At 49.9% G+C, this 19,162-nt stretch overlaps 2 protein-coding genes across 2 annotated transcripts; one reads left to right on the top strand and one right to left on the bottom strand.

Annotated features, from left to right (window-relative positions):
- The first annotated feature begins 10 nt into the window (after positions 1 to 10).
- On the top strand, positions 11 to 12,520 carry PIGR (polymeric immunoglobulin receptor). The gene is given in 13 exon segments (XM_023941952.2): positions 11 to 1,781; positions 5,291 to 5,386; positions 6,103 to 6,432; positions 6,592 to 6,921; positions 7,533 to 7,856; positions 8,243 to 8,557; positions 9,452 to 9,506; positions 9,508 to 9,572; positions 10,051 to 10,074; positions 10,077 to 10,169; positions 10,885 to 11,004; positions 11,087 to 11,145; positions 11,948 to 12,520. Coding segments are annotated over 12 exon segments (1,923 nt in total). The 5' UTR covers positions 11 to 1,781; positions 5,291 to 5,304; the 3' UTR covers positions 12,074 to 12,520.
- A 2,334-nt stretch (positions 12,521 to 14,854) lies between these two features.
- LOC111939863 (interleukin-20-like) lies at positions 14,855 to 17,360 on the bottom strand. The gene is made up of 5 exons (XM_023942286.2): positions 17,190 to 17,360; positions 17,023 to 17,088; positions 16,474 to 16,626; positions 15,972 to 16,046; positions 14,855 to 15,864 (listed from the first exon to the last, which is right to left on the bottom strand). Exons 1-5 carry the CDS (start codon positions 17,346 to 17,348, stop codon positions 15,787 to 15,789), a joined length of 531 nt encoding a protein of 176 aa, XP_023798054.1. The 5' UTR covers positions 17,349 to 17,360; the 3' UTR covers positions 14,855 to 15,786.
- Positions 17,361 to 19,162: the final 1,802 nt, after the last annotated feature.

Raw genomic sequence — 19,162 nt, 5'->3', positions numbered from 1 at the left:
GGTTTGGGTTGGAAGGGACCAGCTTACTAAAAATAATAAGGATTTTACTGTTTTTGGGTTTTTTTTTTAAATCCTGATCCATGGAGTAATTTTGCAACACATAAACCACGTCTGATTTCAGTTTCTCAGCCACCCACGTTCCCAAAGTGCTATTTTTCCTTCACCTCTCCTGCAGGGATATCCAGAGCTTCAGAAGCAGCTGAAATTCAAACACAGCCCAGCCCCGAGCAGCAGCGCTGCTTTCACGCTCGCATCGTGGCTCGTGCTGCAATCTGCACTCCCCAGATAAAAGCAGTCCGAAGGTTGTTTGTTTTCTGGAGATGCCAAAATGCTTTGGAACATATGACTTGGCAGGGAAACGCTTCCTCATGTGCTAAAGCAAGGAAATACATTTCAAATATATTTACATGAGGCCATGGATTGGATTTACTGGAGGGTGAAAAGGGGGTTTGGTTAAAAAACCCCCTATTTATTAGCCTTGGGTTCATTTTTCCTCCTTGAGATGCACCAGGAGTTACAGGTTCCCATATTTCTTCCAGGTTTTCCTCTGCCCACAGCCATCCCACCTTCTCTTCAAGGTCTTAAAACCACATTTCCATCCCTCTGCAGGACCCAGCAGGGAAGGGATCCCGAGGGATCCGTGCCTGGGAGAGCAAACACAGCTGTGTCCACTGTGGTCCAGCCAGCACAGCTCGATGGCCACGAGGCAAAAAAGCAATGCCAGCATTACCTGGGGGATGTTTGGAATGGTGGGAAGTGTGCAAGGGATCGGGGTTTGTTCCCATCGAGGAGAGGTGGTGGTGGCTCAGTCTGAGATCCCCACCAAGCACAGCGACAGCCAAAAGCTCCTTCCTCACCCCAAGAGATCCTTCCTCACCCCAAAAGCTTCTTCCTCACCCCAAGAGATCCTTCCTCACCCCAAGAGCTTCTTCCTCACCCCAAGAGCTTCTTCCTCACCCCAAGAGATCCTTCCTCACCCCAAGAGATCCTTCCTCACCCCAAAAGCTTCTTCCTCACCCCAAGAGATCCTTCCTCACCCCAAGAGCTCCTTCCTCACCCCAAAAGCTCCTTCCTCACCCTAAGAGATCCTTCCTCACCCCAAGAGCTCCTTCCTCACCCCAAAAGCTGCACATTCATGGAAAAAACGGAGCTCAACACCCTCAGCTAAACAAAAGGCATTTCCAAGGCTGGCTTTAGGATGTGACAAATCTGTTGAAGATCCCAGTTCTGGGTCAGGATCTTGCTGCTCCCAGGCATTGCAGGAGCTGCCATCCTCTTCAAACACATCAGTTCTCACAGAGTGGGCGAGGAAAGCTCCGTGTGACCCCCCCAGTTAGAAGGAATTCCTGCTTTTGCATCATTAAAAGGAGGCAAAGCAAGGAATCACAGCTGCCATGGCTGCTCAGGTCCTGCCCAAGCAAAAAGCTGGCACAGAGCTACCCAAAAGACTCTCCATGGATTTGACCATGGAATCACCAAGCTCCTTCCCAAAAGAGGCAGAGGAGCCCTGGAGTTTTCCTGGGAGCCCCCAGGCTGGGGTGGCTGTGGTGAGGACACCCTGGAGGGACAGCAGAGCTGGGCTGGGCACTGGCTGGGCTTTGCCGTGGGCAGAGCTCACCTGGCAGCGCCGCTGGATGTTGTTCCTTTAAGGCACAACAGGTGGAAATGCAGGGCTGAAGGTGCAGGGAGTATTTAAAGCAGGCTGGCACTGCCACAGCCCCGTGGGGACACAGGACACTCACAGCACCCGCCCGAGAGGGAAAGCCAGAAGTGCCTGGGGTGTAAGTAACGCTGCTTTGGCATCTTTGGGAATGCACAAAGATTTAAGCTTTTGTAAAAAAAAAAAAAAGATTTGAGATTTTGTAAGGCTGTGGTGGGATGGGGAAGGAGAAGAAAATGAGTCTTGAGCCAATTTTGAGGATCCATCCTCACATGCGAGGGAAGGTTTGGAACCATTTCATGTTCAGAGCTCACTGGTGGGAGGCTGATTTCTTCTGAAGGAACCACAGGAACAGCCTTATGGCAGTTATTCTTCTCTGCAGCAGGTTTTTAATATTTAGTTTCTGAAAAAAAAAAACAACCCAACAGATTAATTATCATTACAATATTTGCTTTAAGTTTTAACATGGGAAATAAAAGTTAGTAAATATTACCGTAGTAATCTAAATTTTGTGACTCAGCCTGAGGTCATTACCGGCTTTTGAACCCCAAACCATCAGATTTTGAAATTTTAGAAGAGAATTGCTGCAGTTGTGTCCTAAAGGAGCTGCTTTAGAAGCTCCCTGAGGAGTTTGTACAGTTACAGGAAGACAAATAGAACCTGAAGCTTAAATGAATGGACTGGACGTGGTCTCCTGAAAGTGAAATCCGAGGAGCCCCTGTCCCACTCAGACCAGTGAAGGGTTGGGTCCTACACCCCTGAATTCCCACTCTGCACAGGGAACATTCCTGTAGATTTAATACATTCCTCAAGTACAAATAATCATCACCTAATTGCAATTGTTAATGAATCCACACTGGCATCATCCATCCCTCCAGCCTCTTGGGCCATGGGATGCTCCTGCTCCTTGCAGGCAGAGGAGAATTAAACTAAAATAATTTCATGGTGCTGAAGTTGGTTTCACTCTCCAGCCCAAGAAACAAATGAACCATGAAGGTCTGATCTGAAAAACAACAAGTGGGTGCATGGAGGATCTGAAAGGAACATAAAATCAGGTCTCAGGTTAGTGTAGAGTGGATCCAACAGCTGAAAGGAATGTAAAATTGGGCCAGCAGCACAATCTCAGCTGGGATTTCAGTCACTGCCTTGAGAGCTGCCTGTTTATTCTATTTAATTTCTTTCCTGAAATACGTTGCTCATATGTTTAACTGACACATTCTTAGTTCAGAGGGTCCCAAGCACTGCAGGCATTTCTAAAAAGTGCTGATTTCTTGGTAAATCCTGATACTCTTCAGCAAGTTCTATTGAAGTGTTTCTGCTCACTGCATCACCAAACGAGCCCCTCCTATTTATTTTCTCAGAATTGTAAAGGAGGCATCTGCTTAGACATGGAAATGTTTATTTTCTGCACGTGTTTCAGCTCAATCTTTTATCTGCAAGTTAATTGCTCATTCCTAACCCCATGAAAATGGGGTGGTTTGGTGGTTTTTCCCCATTCCACTGCAGAAAATAAAACCCATGGCAAGGCAAGATCAGCAGTGACCTTGAAGGGCATTTGAAGATGTGAGTAATCCAGTCCTGTGCAGGATGAAATTTGTTGCTGTGCCCTTTTTCTGGGCACAGAAGCCTCCAGCACTTCCTCACAGCACAACTCTCTCTACAACAATTTGCATCTGCACAGCTTCCCCATGGATCAAAAGGATTTGAGTGGGGAAATATTACCTGTATATAAAATATATAGAATATATGCAATATATTACCTCTATGTTATTATTTCTCAACTATTTGAATAGCAGCAAACATTCCACAAAAATCCAGAAGGGCTCCCAGGCTGGAATGACAAATATCACAATTAAACCTTCATGTTTTGTCAATCCCATGGCCTTGACACTGTTCATTGTCAGGACCAATAGTTAATATCTAATGTGCTGGACTGGGCTGATCCCTGGCAATCCCTGCAGCAGGAATTCAGCAGAATTTGGGAATTGAACTCTGATATTCCATAACCAGACAGAGCAGCTGCTGGCTCAGGTTTGCACAGTTTGGGGGGGTCAGGTCCTGGTCTCTTCCAAATTATAAATCTGAAGATAATTTAAATCTGAAGATAATTTAAATCTGAAGATAATTCTCCCTAGGACTGACAGAATCCCAAAAGCACAACAGAAACCTGGGGAAAGTCTTGTAATGGATGAGATTTGGAAGAGCCAGCCTGGCCAGAGAGCACTGCTGCTGGAAACCTGGAAAATACCAAAATTTAGGCATAAAATAGCACTGGAGAGGAAGGTGATGGTCTCAACCCAGGTCCAGAGAAATGTCCAGGAAATGACCATCAGCCAGTGTTAAGGGTAGAGACACTAAAAACACATCACTAAAATGTCCTTGTCACCCAGTGGAGCTGCAACGAGGCTTAGAGCCCAGCACCAAATCAAAACTGAGATTGTTATTCATTCCCAGAACCACATGAAGACAACAACAACAACAACAAAATTATCTGTCCTGAGCTGGAAAGCAAGAGAAAAGGTCATTATGTTGCAATTGTTCCATTTACACTTTAAACCAGCTCAGAGCTGTAGGTGTTGGTGGTGCAAGAGCACAGGAAGCACAGCTTTGGGTAGGCAGAGATCTTGGTAACCCTTCCAGAGCTGACAGAACAACGTGGGCTGTACCCCAAAACCAGCTGGAATTTTTGAAGAAATCAGAATAACGGATTATTTCAGCTTTGCCAAAATGGGCAAGGCTGAACTGAGTCCTGCTTGCACCACGGGCTGGAGGGCAGTGAGGCAGAGGAGCTGCTGTCAGCCAGGGGCAAACATCAAGGCCCTCTTTGTGCCACGGTGTTTGCTTTCTGCAGAATTTGTCATGTTTGCCCTGCTGGCTACTTCTGGGATGTATTTGAAAGAGAATTTTTCATGCTCAGTGAGTTAATTATTAGCCATGGACAAGTGGCCATTGAGCAAGGAGAAATCACAATACAAGGAAGAGGCACAACAGAACTCCTTTCATCTTAACAGGGAAATAAAAGCTTTTTTCCTTCTGCCGGGAATTACCCTTAATAAAATCATGTCACTTGATGCCCTGAAATCAAATTTCTCTGATTGTTTATAAAGGTTTTCCTTGGCACCTCTTACCAGCTCCCGTGGGTACCTTCTATCAACTTGGAACAGGCAGGTGGATCAAGAGCTGGGCTCAGGAAACACACCTAAAATCTGATTTTTGGAGGAGCAGAGCTGAGCTAAATCCCTACAGCTCACTCAATTCCAAAGCAGCTGAGGAAAGAATTAAAAAAGAGGTGAAAATATCACCCTATTTTCTCTTTTGTGTGTCCTTGGAGAGACCAGGGAAACAAAGAGAGTCCCCAAATACAGGCTCCAGTCAGGAATTCTATGGCAGAGGGAATATTGGGGTGTTGGGATGAGATCCATGAGCAGTCCTGTCCTGTGCAGCAACCCAGGCAAGAACAGAGATATCAGCTCCCTTTTTCCCCATCCAATTCCTCAACAGGAGCGATTCAAACCCGTGTTTCTCTCTACTTCACACAGCCACAACCCTCATATCCTCCAAGCACGAAGCTTATTAGACTCTTAACACTTTGCAAATGTGATTATTCAAGTCCTTCCACGTCTTTTCCAGGGAATGCAAGGAAAATGACATTACTGCTGTTCCTCTTCCTGCTCGCCTTGCTCCCAGCTGGGTCTGCAAGAGGCAGACACCTCCCCAAGGCAGCCAGTGAGTGTCACCCACCCAGGGCACGGATTTTGGGGTGGCCAAGGACCAGAGGTGGCGCTGGGAAGGGAGGAGGAGGGTTTGGGTGATGCCTGGAACAGGCTTACCTAGAAGCAGGGGACAGACAAAGTTAAAAAGATAAAAGTGGATATATTTCATGAATAATAATGAGTTTAATGAAGGACCTTCAGGTACATTAAGGGCAGATGAAGCCTCCCAAGAGGCTACACCCAAAATGGACAAGGTCATGAGTTTCTCAGACAGATGTAAGTTTGGTCCATTTGCATATCAGGGGTTAATTCTCCAATTCCAGCTTCAGGTAATGAAGTCATGTTCCCCCAGTTCGCTCTGCCTGCAATTCACTTTTGTTTATGATTTTCAAGGCCTGAGGCTCTCAGAAGGATTATTTTGTCTGACCAGAATGCAAAGAGAGCTTACCAACACTCTCTATGGAGCTCAGAGTTAGGCACTAATGCAGTACAGGACCTGAAAAAATATAAAAGCTAAAATTTTGAGTCATCATGGGGAGCATCTTAATCAGGTCACGGGGCCTCGCAGGCCATGGAGGCCGCACAGCCGTGGGGACACATGGTGTGGACACGATTTTCTGAGCCTGAGGGAGTTTCAAGGGAAAGCCTTTTGGGAAACAGATCAGCCACTGAGAGCCTGAATCTGGCTGAGGAAATCCCGTCCTGACACGCAGCCTGTTCTCCCCGCAGTCTCCAGCCCCGTGTTCGGCCCTCGGCAGGTCTATGGCGTGCTGGGCGGCTCGGTCAGCCTGCAATGTTTCTACCCTGGCACGCCGGTGAACAAACAGGACAGGAAATACTGGTGCAGGGAGCTGGGCTCCCGCTGCGTCACCGTGGTGGCCACGCGCTACGTGGCTCCCGACTACCAGAACAGAATCTCCCTCACCGACCACCCCGAGGCCGAGAACTTCCAGATCAACATCTCGGCGCTGGGGCCGGAGGACGCCGGCACCTTCCAGTGTGGCGTGGGGGTCAATGGCAGAGGGCTGTCCCACAGGGTCATTCTCAGTGTTGCTGAAGGTAATTACAACCTTTATGGATCCTGCAATCCCTAAAGTACCATTTGCTTTGAGTTTTTTCCCCCCTCCCTCCCTTTCAAACGAGGCCTGTCGGGTGTCTGAGAGCTGCAGGTGCTTTCAGGGAAGTTTCATTCCAGCCCCTGACTGTGTCTGTGCACAGCCCCACCTGTTCCTGAGGCGGCTGAGCTCTTCTACTTGAAGCTCCGCAGCACCTGGACCGTGTCCTGCAGCTTTGGTGAGGACACTGTGAACTTGAGGAGGTACCTGTGCAAGAAGGAGGAGGACGGCTGCCGGAACATCATCGACAGCCATCGCAACATTGATCCGGATCTCCAAGGGAGAGTTCTGCTGACTTTTGAGGATCCTCCAGGCTCCTTCAGTGTCACGATGACTCAGATGGACTGGGAAGACACAGGCTTGTACTACTGTGGGGCCGGTGAATATGGGAAGGAAGGAAAATCGAAGGAACTGGACGTGTTTGTCTACGAGGGTGAGCTGTTCCCAGGGTGTTTTCCCCTTCCTCTCTCCTTTTCTCCAAAAGCATCACCAGCAGTTTCACTTTATTTAGCAAGAACTTGAATTTCTCTTTGCTATTATCCTATTCTCTCATCTACACACTTCTTTCTATCAATTTAACCACCTGTAAGTACTAAACCATCACTAAATAAAGCTTGTACCCAGATTTCACCTTCCCAGAAGTGGAGAGCTCTGCTCTCCAGCCCACAGCTCCAGGAGACAAATTCCACTCCCCTGCCCCAGTCTGAGGCAAGCAAGCTGTCTCTTCAAGCCCCCAGTTCCTTAAATCTCAAACTGACAGATGTAGAGGGTCCCTCTAGCAAAGGGAACAAAGCTTTGCAATTTCTGCCCACAAAGCCAACAGCACTCAGTGAATTTGGGAAAAAGCAAGGCCTGACTGATCCTTTGGGATCAATTCCCACCAGTGTCAGGACAATCTCCTGATGTTTGCATCCCTGAGCTTTGCCTGGCCTTACTTTAGCCATGGCAGCTTTGTTGGATCTGATAATGTTGATTTTTTGGGGGAGGGTGCCCCACAGACACAAGCAAGACTCTTATAACTGCTCATTTCATTCTTGCCAACAGACAAAAACTTCCCTCAGTTAAAGACCACGGTAACTGGAAAAAAAGGAAGTTCAGCAACCTTCGAGTGCCTCTATGATCCTCTAATGAAATCTTCCACGAGGATCTGGTGCAAGTGGAGACCCCAGGGATGTGACAAGATCATAGACAACACCGGCTACGTGAAGTACAACTATGAAGGAAGAGTGGCCATGTTTGAGAACCCCGAAAACAAAACTGTCAGCATCATCCTGAACCAGCTGCAGGCCAAGGACGAGGGCTTTTACTGGTGCATGTCAAATGAACTGAAGGAGCAGCAATCATCCACGGAACTGAAGGTTGTAGAAGGTAAGAGGTGTGCACTGGTAGTTCTCTGCCTGTTCAGGAGGGATAGAACCACCCCAAGAGAGCCTTTTTGGGAAGAGACGTGAGCTTCAAGCCTGAACTCTGTAATTCCCAAGAAAATTAGGAGAAAGAGAAGCAGTTTCAAACACCCCAGCAGCTTCACAACTGAGACAGGGAAAGTTTCAGTTTTGTGGGAACGCGTTTACAGAAAATTCTCGAGAAGTATTTCTTAAGAAAGAAATACTTTCCTGCAAGAGAACCACAAAGAGCACCTTTAGTGTTAATTAAGCAGCACAAGGAGCATTTTCTCTCGAAGCTCCATCCCCACTACTTGCTGGCCACCCCACCACTGAACCCCAGCACCCCTGATGTCCTGTTTGCCCTCGCAGGAGAACCTGCGCTGACGGGACCGAAGGAAGTGGAGGCACAACTGGGCTCCAGGGTGGACTTAACCTGCTCTTACCCCTGCAAGTACTACTCCTACGAGAAGTACTGGTGCAAGTGGAACTACACCGGCTGCTCCATGCTGCCAGCGCTGGATCAGGGGCTGCCAGGGCCGGGTGCCACCTGTAACGCCTCCACCAGGACGGCTGTGCTGAGCTTTGACGCGCTGACGGAGGATGATGAAGGCTGGTACTGGTGTGGGGTGAAGCGCAACGGTGCCTTTGGGGAAACCATGGCTGTGGAGCTGCGGGTGAGCACAGGTGAGCTCCAGGGCAGGGCTTTCCCTGCTCGTCCCTTGTGCCCAGGGAGGGCTCTCCATCACCGCTAGGCTGCAGCAGCTCGAAACAGAAGCGCAGCATCCCGGGCAGGTGCCAGCAGCGCCCTCCCTGATTTGCACAATTTCCCTTCACGTTTTCGTTGGCTCAGTTTTGATTTCCCAGCCATAAAAAGCTCACCTCTTTCCACAGTAATTTTACTTTTAACCCCGTGCTGGTTAATCGCTCCTATCACCATGTGTAGCATCATTTAGTTTAGGCAACATCTGGCACCTTTCAGGTAAAGAAATGATCAAGTTCAGAGATCTTGCTCCAGAGAACTTCTTATCTTAATAAACAGGAAACCAGTAAAGAGCAGGAGAGGCTGACACCAACAGCAAGGGGCTTAGCCTCGGCTTTGGTGGAGTATTTTGGAATTGAAATGGTTTTGTGGGGAGGAATATAGTTAGAAGCAGAGAAAGATTAGAGCCCTGGGTATCTGATATTTACCCACCCTAAGTGGGTGATGGCCAACATGGAAACGGAGTGAAACAGCCCCATGTCATTGCTTTTGGTGGGCAAGGAGCCAGGAATAAAAACAAAGCAAGGATGCAAAATTCAATCTGGAAATTATTAGAGGCAGAACTCAGAAATGCAAGCCTTTTTACTTAGAAATGCAAGACTTTCAAAATTCATAGGCAGAGAGATCCTACTTGAGATTTTTGCAGTAAAATATTTGGCCTGAGAGCATTTCAGGCCTCAAACCCCCATTTTGAAGATCCTCTCATGGAAAGCCAAAACCCACAGCAGCTCCATGTCCACCAAACACATCCCTGTAGTTTTTGTGTCCAGTTCTCATGCTGCTGCTCTCTAACCACCCTCCTTCCCTGGGACACACAGGGAGTGATGCCAAGCACAGCCCAGAGCTCCTGGATGTTGATTCCAGCCATGAGTCTGGAGCTGTTCCCCCAGGAGGAGCCTACAGCGATGCTGAGGTGCGAAAAGGAGCTGTCCCAGAAAGGTTGGTTCCCTCCATCCCCTGCCATTTCTCATTTTTGTGGGGTTTATACAAACCCATTGTGTTTACACACCTTGTGTGTGTTGTTTAACAACACATGAAAAAACTCAGCCCCAAAGAACTTTGCTTTAAATATCAGAGAAGATAAAAAGTGAGTGCAAAGGGCAAGATGACTCATAATTAATCTCTAATTCAAGAAAGTAGTATCAGAAGGAAATTATTAGAAATTCCAGGTACTATTTGAAAGTACTTCTGTTACTATTAGAGAACTTTCCTTTGTGTATTTATAACCAAGCTGCTGATGCAGCTGTTGACCTCAAGCCTATATTTTTATTTGGGTTTTATTTTATTCCATATTCTAGAATCCAGTTAATTGATTGAATTGCACCATGCTCACTCAGAATTACCGTCCCACCCAAATTTAGCCTGCTGGATTTTCCCATGCATCGTTCTCAGTGAGATTTCTCTCCCTCTGTTCCAGCTCTGAGGAAAGCCATGGCTCCAACACTCTGGCCTTAGTGCTGGGCCCTCTTGCTGGTCTGATCCTGATTGTTGTGACAGCTTTTGCCATTGTCAAATACAGGCAGCTGAAGAGATCTGGTGAGTCCCTGCCTCTCTGGGCTCTCAAGAAACAGCAGCAGCACTGAGTTTAAGTGCTGGGCTGAGCTGCTCTCCTGGTACCACACCAGGATGGGCAGGAAGGTCCCTCCTCCTCTTGTGACCCAGCCAGAAAGCTCCAACCCCCTTCTCCTCCTGTGACCCATCCAGAGAGCTCCAACCCCCTGCTCCTCACACTGACCCAGCCAGAGAGCTCCAACCCCCTGCTCCTCACACTGACCCATCCAGAGAGCTCCAACCCCCTGCTCCTCCTGTGACCCATCCAGAGAGCTCCAACCCCCTGCTCCTCACACTGACCTACCCAGAGAGCTCCAACCCCCTGCTCCTCCTGTGACCCATCCAGAGAGCTCCAACCCCCTGCTCCTCACACTGACCTACCCAGAGAGCTCCAACCCCCTGCTCCTCCTGTGACCCATCCAGAGAGCTCCAACCCCCTGCTCCTCACACTGACCCATCCAGAGAGCTCCAACCCCCTGCTCCTCACACTGACCCATCCAAAGAGCTCCAACCCCCTGCTCCTCACACTGACCCATCCAGAGAGCTCCAAATCCCAGAGTCCAGGCTGAGACAGAGCCCAGCCCTCCACGGGCTTTGCCCATTGTGTCACAGCATCGCCTGGCACAGAGGGTTTGGATCTTGCTGTGCTCCCACCCACTCCGAGCGAGACCTGAGGGATTTTCCTCCTCCCTGTCACCAGACCTGGTGTCCGTGGGGAGCTACAGGACGAACATCAGCATGTCAGACTTTGAGAGCGTGAGGGACTTCAGTGCCAGCAACAACACAAAGGAGATCCAGGACACCTCCATGGGAAGGGACGGTGAGTGGCTGACCCACAAAAGCCACAGAAACACCTGCCAGCCACTGCCCCCTCTCCAACACCTTCCTTTCTCTGCCTGCAGAGCCCACCACCACCATGGATGCTCCGGAAAGCACTGCTGACACAATGAAGGCAAAAAGGGTAAGAGGAGGCAGGAGAGAGGCCACTGACCTGGGAGACGTGGCCACAGCCCTGCAGTCTGTCCCAAAGGGGCTGTCCCCTCCCAGGGGCTTTATTTATACCCAGGTGCTCTCCATTTTTCCCAGATCCAGCCCCCGTGGGTGGGTCTCACCCCTGTCCTGACTCCCTGGTTTAGCAGAGACATTAACAGATGTCACTTTGCTTCAAGAAATGAACCAAGGCAGCCCCAGGCAGAGTCAGGAAGGTTGGGTTTGTTACCAGAGATGTGAATCAGTGCGATATGCAGATGGCTGGAAACCATCACATCCCACTTCTCAGTGGCTCAGGGGGCACAGGGAGGCAGGGAGGGCTCGGCCATTGCAGGGGCTATTTTTTTATTTTTTTTTTTTTCTTTTATCTGCCTTTCTCTAATTTTCTCTGCCTCCCCTCCCCTCGGGTAGGATCATGGTCCAGTGGCACCATTTGGCAGTAGCTGCAGGTGCCAGATTCAAGCCTGTAGGGACTTTTCTTTCAAAGTCCCTACCAACAGGAGAGGTGTAGGTATTGTCAGTGTTAGGAGATGAACTGGAGTGATCAGTAAAGAAAGCCCAGCAGTTTTAGGACAGGGGAGTGGATGCCAGCACCCAGGCTTGCCAAGGAATCCCAAACTTAAAAGCTTTTTGGATCCTCCCAGGATGATGCTCACATCATCTGTATCATCCCACCCCTCCAGTGTCCCTGTGCCATCCTGGGACATCCCCAAAATGCTGCCTTTCCCCTGCTGCCCATCCCCATCCCCTGACTGTGCTCCTGTCCTTCCCAGAGCTCCAAGGAGGACGCTGACCTCGCCTACTCCTCCTTCCTCGTCACCTCCGACAGCATCGCCCAGCGCAGCTCCGGTGGGGACAGCGCAGTCCTGGACGTGTCCCCCATCCAGGACCGGGTCTGAGGGGGAGGTGGCAACGCCTGGAACTGCCTCTGCCTTGAGAATCACTTCACAATTCATTGATCCCACAGTTTGCTATAACTTGGCCTTTTTTTTTTTTCTTTTTGCTTAAATTCAGCTTCGAGTGGTGATTTAGGAGGAATGGTTTGATTCCGAAGAGGGCTGGAAGTGCAGGTCTGAGTGAGGAGGTTGGGCTGGGAAACAGCAGGAACTCGAGTGGCTCGTCCCACCAGCAGCCCCAGTTCCTACACTGGCTCTCACTGGCCAGAAGGAGCATTGTGAAAAAAAACCCCAACACATTTTCTTTTAAAGGCAGATGGAAAACCCTTTAGAACAGCATCTGATGCTTTTGATTTCCCTAAGCTTTCCCGACCTGGGGGCAGCACCTGCAGGCCAAGACACGTCTGGAGTGTTTGTATGCGTGATCAATAAAGAATCCAGTGGCTTTCAGCAGACTGGGGAACTCAGGGTCTGTGGGATATCACAAGAAAGCCCACCCAGAGAGACACAGAAAGGGTGGGAAAAGCTGAATATTCCACAGATAAAGCAGCTGTAATGATGAAAAGGTGACAATGGCAGGCTGGGTTAGCTGGCAGACACTGGGCCTCACTGAGGATAAACACAAATTATCCCTACATTGCAGATTCCAGAATTTCACTGAGGATAAAACACAAATAATTCCCCAATTGCAGACTTTCAATGCTGGGGTGAGCGGGGCAGTGTCTCCCTCCTGCTCACTTCTCACATCCACATTGCACCTTCCTGCCAGCCCTCAGAGGGAGGTGAGGGCTCACCTGCCGCATCCCCAGGGCTGCAGCCCCTCAGTGGGAAGGGGTTTGGGTCTCGGGAAAGGCGTGGAAGGCCGGGAAGGGTCCCTGGAGAGGCCGGGAAGGGTCCCTGGAGAGGCCGGGACAGATCCCTGGAGAGGCCGGGACAGGTCCCTGGAGAGGCCGGGAAGGGTCCCTGGAGAGGCCGGGAAGGGTCCCTGGAGAGGCCGGGAAGGGTCCCTGGAGAGGCCGGGACAGGTCACTGGAGAGGCCGGGAAGGGTCCCTGGAGAGGCCGGGACGGGTCCCTGGAGAGGCCGGGACAGGTCCCTGGAGAGGCCGGGACGGGTCCCTGGAGAGGCCGGGAAGGGTCCCTGGAGAGGCCGGGACAGGTCCCTGGAGAGGCCGGGACAGGTCACTGGAGAGGCCGGGAAGGGTCCCTGGAGAGGCCGGGACAGGTCCCTGGAGAGGCCGGGACAGGTCACTGGAGAGGCCGGGAAGGGTCCCTGGAGAGGCCGGGACAGATCCCTGGAGAGGCCGGGACAGATCCCTGGAGAGGCCGGGACAGGTCCCTGGAGAGGCCGGGAAGGGTCCCTGGAGAGGCCGGGAGGGGTCCCTGGAGAGGCCGGGACAGGTCACTGGAGAGGCCGGGACAGGTCCCTGGAGAGGCCGGGACAGGTCCGCGCCCGCCCGGAGCCGCTGGAAGGGAGGGAATGCCTGACTCAGGTGCAACAGGAAAGGCGTGAGCCTGGAAAGCATCCCCGGAGGGAAGCGGCGACAGGAGAACGGCCCGGTTTGGAAATTTCTGAAAGGAGAAAACCCCTTTTGCTCTCCCTGTGCAAATCCTCTTCCTCCTCAGCCTGCCCCACGGCCTTTCTCCAGCTCCGCTCCTCCCTCGGCGCCCTGGGAGCAGCTGTGATGAGCTGAGCTCCGGGAGAGCAGCGGGGGCTGACAGGGTGGCTGGGCTGAGCATCCTGCATCCTGCATCCCTCCTGCATTCATCCTGCATTCATCCTGCAGCCCCTCCTGCAGCCCCTTCTGCATCCCTCCTGCATCCCTCTTGCATCCCTCCTGCAGCCCCTCCTGCAGCCCCTCCTGCATCCCTCCTGCATCCCTCTTGCATCCTGCATCCCTCTTGCATCCCTCCTGCATTCATCCTGCATTCATCCTGCAGCCCCTCCTGCAGCCCCTTCTGCATCCCTCCTGCATCCCTCTTGCATCCCTCCTGCAGCCCTCCTGCATCCCTCTTGCATTCATCCTGCATTCATCCTGCAGCCCCTCCTGCAGCCCCTCCTGCATCCCTCCTGCATCCCTCCTGCATTCCCCGCTCCATCCCACTGCTGGCACTTCCAGCTGGCATCTCCTTCCCACAGGGGAGCAGCCCTGGGCAGCTGCCATGCCCTGCAGTGGGCAGAGAAGTGTAAAATCCCTGGGTTAGGTGGAGGCACTGAGGCAGGCATGGACTGAGGGCTGCAGCACACAGGATGTGATCGATGCACAGGATGAACTGGAATGATTGTGACATAAGCTGAAGGTGTGGAATAAAACCCTCAAGCTGTGATCAGAGCCCACAAAAATCCATGAGGGGCTCACCAAGCAGTCCCTGCTCCTTCAGCTGGTGCCAGCTGATTTCCTGCGGTCTGGGACGAGCCTGGGCACTTCTCTGCATCCCAGCATCATCCCCAGGGGCTGTTCTTCCACCGAGAATTGTGGAATGTCCCAGATGCCTCTCATTCCTAAAAGAGTGATGGAGCTGAAAAATCACCTCTCCTGAGCACTGCCAGAGCACAGGGAGATGTGTTCACCTGTTCGTGCCCTGGACAAATGAAACCCCTGAGAAAGTGAATTAACAGAATCAAAACCCAGAGAAGCTTTCCTTTGGCATAAGCGAATATCTGAGGGAGGACAGTGAGCAAAGAGAGATCTTTGCTTTGAAAGTGAATCACCAAATGCCACCCAGCGTGACATTTGTGCCCCAGGGAAATGCTGGTGCTGTGCCCCAGCTGGGATTTAGAGCACGCAGTGGGTACCAGCAACACCCAAAATGGGAGAGAACAGCACAGAGCTATAAATAATGCACAGTTTTGGGGACAAACTGGGGGAATTTAGTGGCACTGAGGTCTGAGTTTGGTGTTTCTGGCGTGCCCAGAAGGATGCATCAGCCCTGGCATGCTGGACTGACAGCATCTGCTGTAAAAGGACACCACAGAGAATTCAGGAAGTTTCACCAGCAAGAATCATATAATTCCCCAGAATTTTGACCAACAGACTCAGCACAGTTTCAAGTGGGGTTTATTTACAGTCATCACACCCAATTTCCACAAAACTCACTACTGAGTGTCAGTAAATTGCACAATACGCTCAAGAACCTTTTTCTGTTCAGCAACCACATATCTTGCACAGAAACTTTTTTACTGATAGGGCAGAAAATACCATCTCAAAAGGAAATATGGATTTCTGAGGCCTGACATACCTGCTAGGACCTGTTCTTGGAAGCATTTCTCACACTGTACTCCTCATTTCAGCCAGATCCATCAGTGGCAGCAGCCCTGAGACCGAGCCCAGGTTTATGCAACATCAGCTGCACCAGAGTCCTCCCAGCCAGCTCTCAGCACTCATTCCCCACATTCCCCAGACAAAACAATTTGTAATTTAAATAATAATTTTATGACATGATCACAGCTTAATGTCTGCCAGCAAGAGAAACCCTTGTGGGTTTTCCCTGGGAGCATCCTTTGGTAGCAGCGGTGTTGATTTAATCAAACTCGTTATTTCTGGCTTAATGAAGGCTCTGCTGATGTCCCTGGCTGGGAAAGCACTGCAGGTTTGCCTGAATGCAGCTGGAACTGCTGAGGAACTGCACTGATGCAGTGATTTATTGTCCCTCTCTTCTCTGCAAAGCCCCTGCAGCTCCTCAGCCCCAGCCAGCCGTGGGTAATTAATGCCACCCACTAATGAGATCTCTCCATCCAGTCCAAGAGGATGTCCAGCTCCCCCAGGGATTTCATGGCTGCAGATGTGACATTCAGCTGAAATGATACAAAGGAATGAGCTGTAACCACAGACCATGGGTACAACCCAACATAAAGAGAATTTAAATACCTGTGTTAATTACCAGGCTCAGTCACCAACTCACCCCTTCATAGTTTGCAAGTATTTGCTTGAATTTCTCCGTGGATTCCTCCCCACACACACAGTTATTCTTCTCACGCTGCAAAAACAGGATTAATTCATTAGTCTGGGCAGTTAATTTTTAAAAATAAGATTTCAGTTTCTGAATTTGCTGGGCATCATATCCTGAGACACTGTGGAACTGTGGGAAAGGCTGCAGGACCTAAAACCAGGCTTTAGCTCACAACAGCTGATGTAACAGACACAAGAACAGGATAAATATTGGGCTTTAGGACCAAAGAGGAAGTTTGCTGGTGAGAAAATATAAAAATCTCTCAGTGGACAGAACACTCTTGACTCTGCTTTGTATTCTCAATAAAACCATTTATATAATCCAGCTTTATATTTTATATTTTTTAATTTTATATTTCTTTATTTATATTTTGCAGCTTTCTAAATCATCCAGGTTGGTTTATAGGTGAAATATTGACAGATGCAGCCAGGCTGGAGCAGAACCCAGGACTTACACACTGCCCGAGCTTCCTCCTCACGCTGAGGAAGGAGTTGGCGATGCTGCTGATTTTCCTGTTCACAAACGAGTCCTCGGTCCTGCAGTGCTTGAAAACTTTGTCCACATAGAAGGTGAAGAGCTGGTGAGTGATGCAGCATCTGTCTGAAGACTTAGAAAATGAATTTAGTGACTAAAAGTTGTTCCAAAGGGGTGTAACCTGCAGTCACTCTCTGGGATAAAGCATCTCTGACAGGAAGCTCGTGGTAGCTGAGCACAGCAGGACAGTTTGATTCAGAGAAAACTTCTTCAGTGGTGCTCGATTGAAGCTGATAAAATAGATGTGAAATCATTTTAGGCTGATTTTCCAGGAGATCCATCCTCAGCAAGTCTCACAACAGGAGCTGGGTATCAGCAGCTGGGTATCAGAGGCTGAGACCTGGACTGTGCCCAGTGTTTTGGGGTGTGAGAAAGCTGAAAATTCCTGATTTATGACAGATTGCATTTCCCAAGGTCACAATCCCCTGCTTTTGGATGCTGTAAGGGCTCCCCAGCCAGGGCCACCTACCTTGACCTTGTGCAGGGAGTGAGGGTGGGACAGGATGCTCAGGGTCCGGATGGGGTCTCTGGATTGCTGCGGAGAGGACGAAATGGGCAGGGAGCTGCTGACTCCAGAGGGGCTCCAGGAGCTTCCAGGGGCTCCCCCAGCCCCCCAAGAGCCTGGGAAATACTCACAATATTGGCTTTAATTGCTGTGAAGCCAGCCCTGATCTCTGTCATGCTCATGGAAACCCTGCAGGCTCCAAAGTGGAAGATTTTGTCCCCAGCTGTTGGCATCAAATTCACCCAGCAGGACACAGAGAAGAGGCAGAGGAACAAGGGGGATCCTCTCATGGCAGCTGCCTGGGAGACCTGCCCAAGGAAGAGAATACTCCTCTTTATTTTCCTGAATAACACAACTGTGATCCATATGAAAATATGGATTTTATATAAATTTATATAGAATAAATTTTATATAAAATTCGTACATCTGCACCCCACGCTCATTAGTATCTCTTACCCATTTCGTTTTTGCTCCCCATGAGCAAGAGAGAAAAAAAATCAAATAAAATCAAATATTTAACAGAAGAGCTCAAAAGGAAAAGGAAAAATAAATAAAATATTAGTTTAAAATGCATCTAAATAAACAGAGTTCTTCTGAAAAAAATGTTATCAGAAAAATAAATACAGTGAAATTAATTTTTTAAGTCTTATGACACAGAAGGAACAGGAGGTAACTGACTGAAAGTAACAGATTTCAAAGTCTTATCCCAGAAGAAAACAGGTTCCCTCTGGAATGGCATAAGTCAAACACAAGTTTTGTTAGCACTGAAAATTAAGGATATTAATAAAAAATGTATTTCAGAGATAGGAGTACAAGGAAATACCCAAAAGGACATAGAGCAAAAGGTAAATTCAGTGTTTTACCTTCACCTCTCTCACCAATGTCTGACCTGGAGAGCTCCGAAGGACACGTTTTTATCCCGGTACCAGGAGGAAATAACTCTTGGATTAACTTTTGGGATTTTTCTTGCTTTTCCCAGCACTTATTTCCCTTTGTAATTTGCTGAATTAATGAGCTCGTGCAAGGGACCAGCTCTCTCTCCCACGGGTGTTTCCCTCACCTACGGAGGCGGGAACTCTTGGCATCACTGCGTGGCTTTCCTTTTGGGAAAAGGGATGTGACCCAAAGCAGGGAGCATCCTGGGGATCACATCCCCAAAACAGCCAGCATGGAACAATGCTGGCAATCCCCTCCTGGAGAGGGGCCGTTCCCAGCTCCTCACAGAGGTGTTGGGATGTGGGAATCTCAGTGGCATCACCCCACAAGGATCCCAACTCTCCACAACATCTGGCAATGGAGCCGGTAGGAGTGGTGAAACTCAAATCCAGGGTTTTCTCCATCATTGTCCTGGCACAAGGGGCCTTCCCCTGCCACTTTCAGGGAATCCTGGTCCCAGATGCAAGGATTCCTGCTGCCAGATTCAGGGAATGCTGTTCCAAATCTCCTCAGTTCCTGGACACTTCTCCATCCAGTGTCCCTGGGCACTTCTCCATCCAGTGTCCCTGGACACTTCTCCATCCAGTGTCCCTGGAGGACACTTCTCCATCCGGTGTCCCTGGACACTTCTCCATCCGGTGTCCCTGGACACTTCTCCATCCAGTGTCCCTGGGCACTTCTCCATCCAGTGTCCCTGGACACTTCTCCATCCGGTGTCCCTGGACACTTCTCCATCTGGTGTCCCTGGTGTTGGAGACATACAGGAACGCAAGGTCAGGGGCTTTGGAGGACACAGCTCCCACCCTGCTTCCCAGGCTCAGAGGTGATTCAGGTGATGATTGTTCACAGCTGAATCTGTCACCCTGCAGAAGGACAGAAATGTCACTGACACCTTCCCAAGTCCCCCAGGCCAGTGACATCCGTGACCATGCCACCACAAGCTTTCCCTGCAGAGCAAAACTGGTGCAGCCAAGGAGCAGCCACGTTCTCCTGGCAGCATTTCAGCCCCAGGCTGTCCCCAGGGAACCAGGATCTGTCAGCTGGGGCACGTGGGAATGTGGCAGTGCTGCTGCAAACCCCGGATCTCTGTGCTGTTGGCTCCAAGGTTGGTTTGGATATTTCTGGATCCCTTTTGGAGAGAGCTTCATTCAGTCTACAAACAAAAATG

The sequence above is a fragment of the Cyanistes caeruleus genome, chromosome 24, assembly GCF_971803275.1.
Source record: "Cyanistes caeruleus chromosome 24, bCyaCae1.hap1.1, whole genome shotgun sequence".
Lineage (NCBI taxonomy): Eukaryota > Metazoa > Chordata > Aves > Passeriformes > Paridae > Cyanistes > Cyanistes caeruleus.
This window is presented reverse-complemented; position numbering and strand designations above follow the sequence as displayed.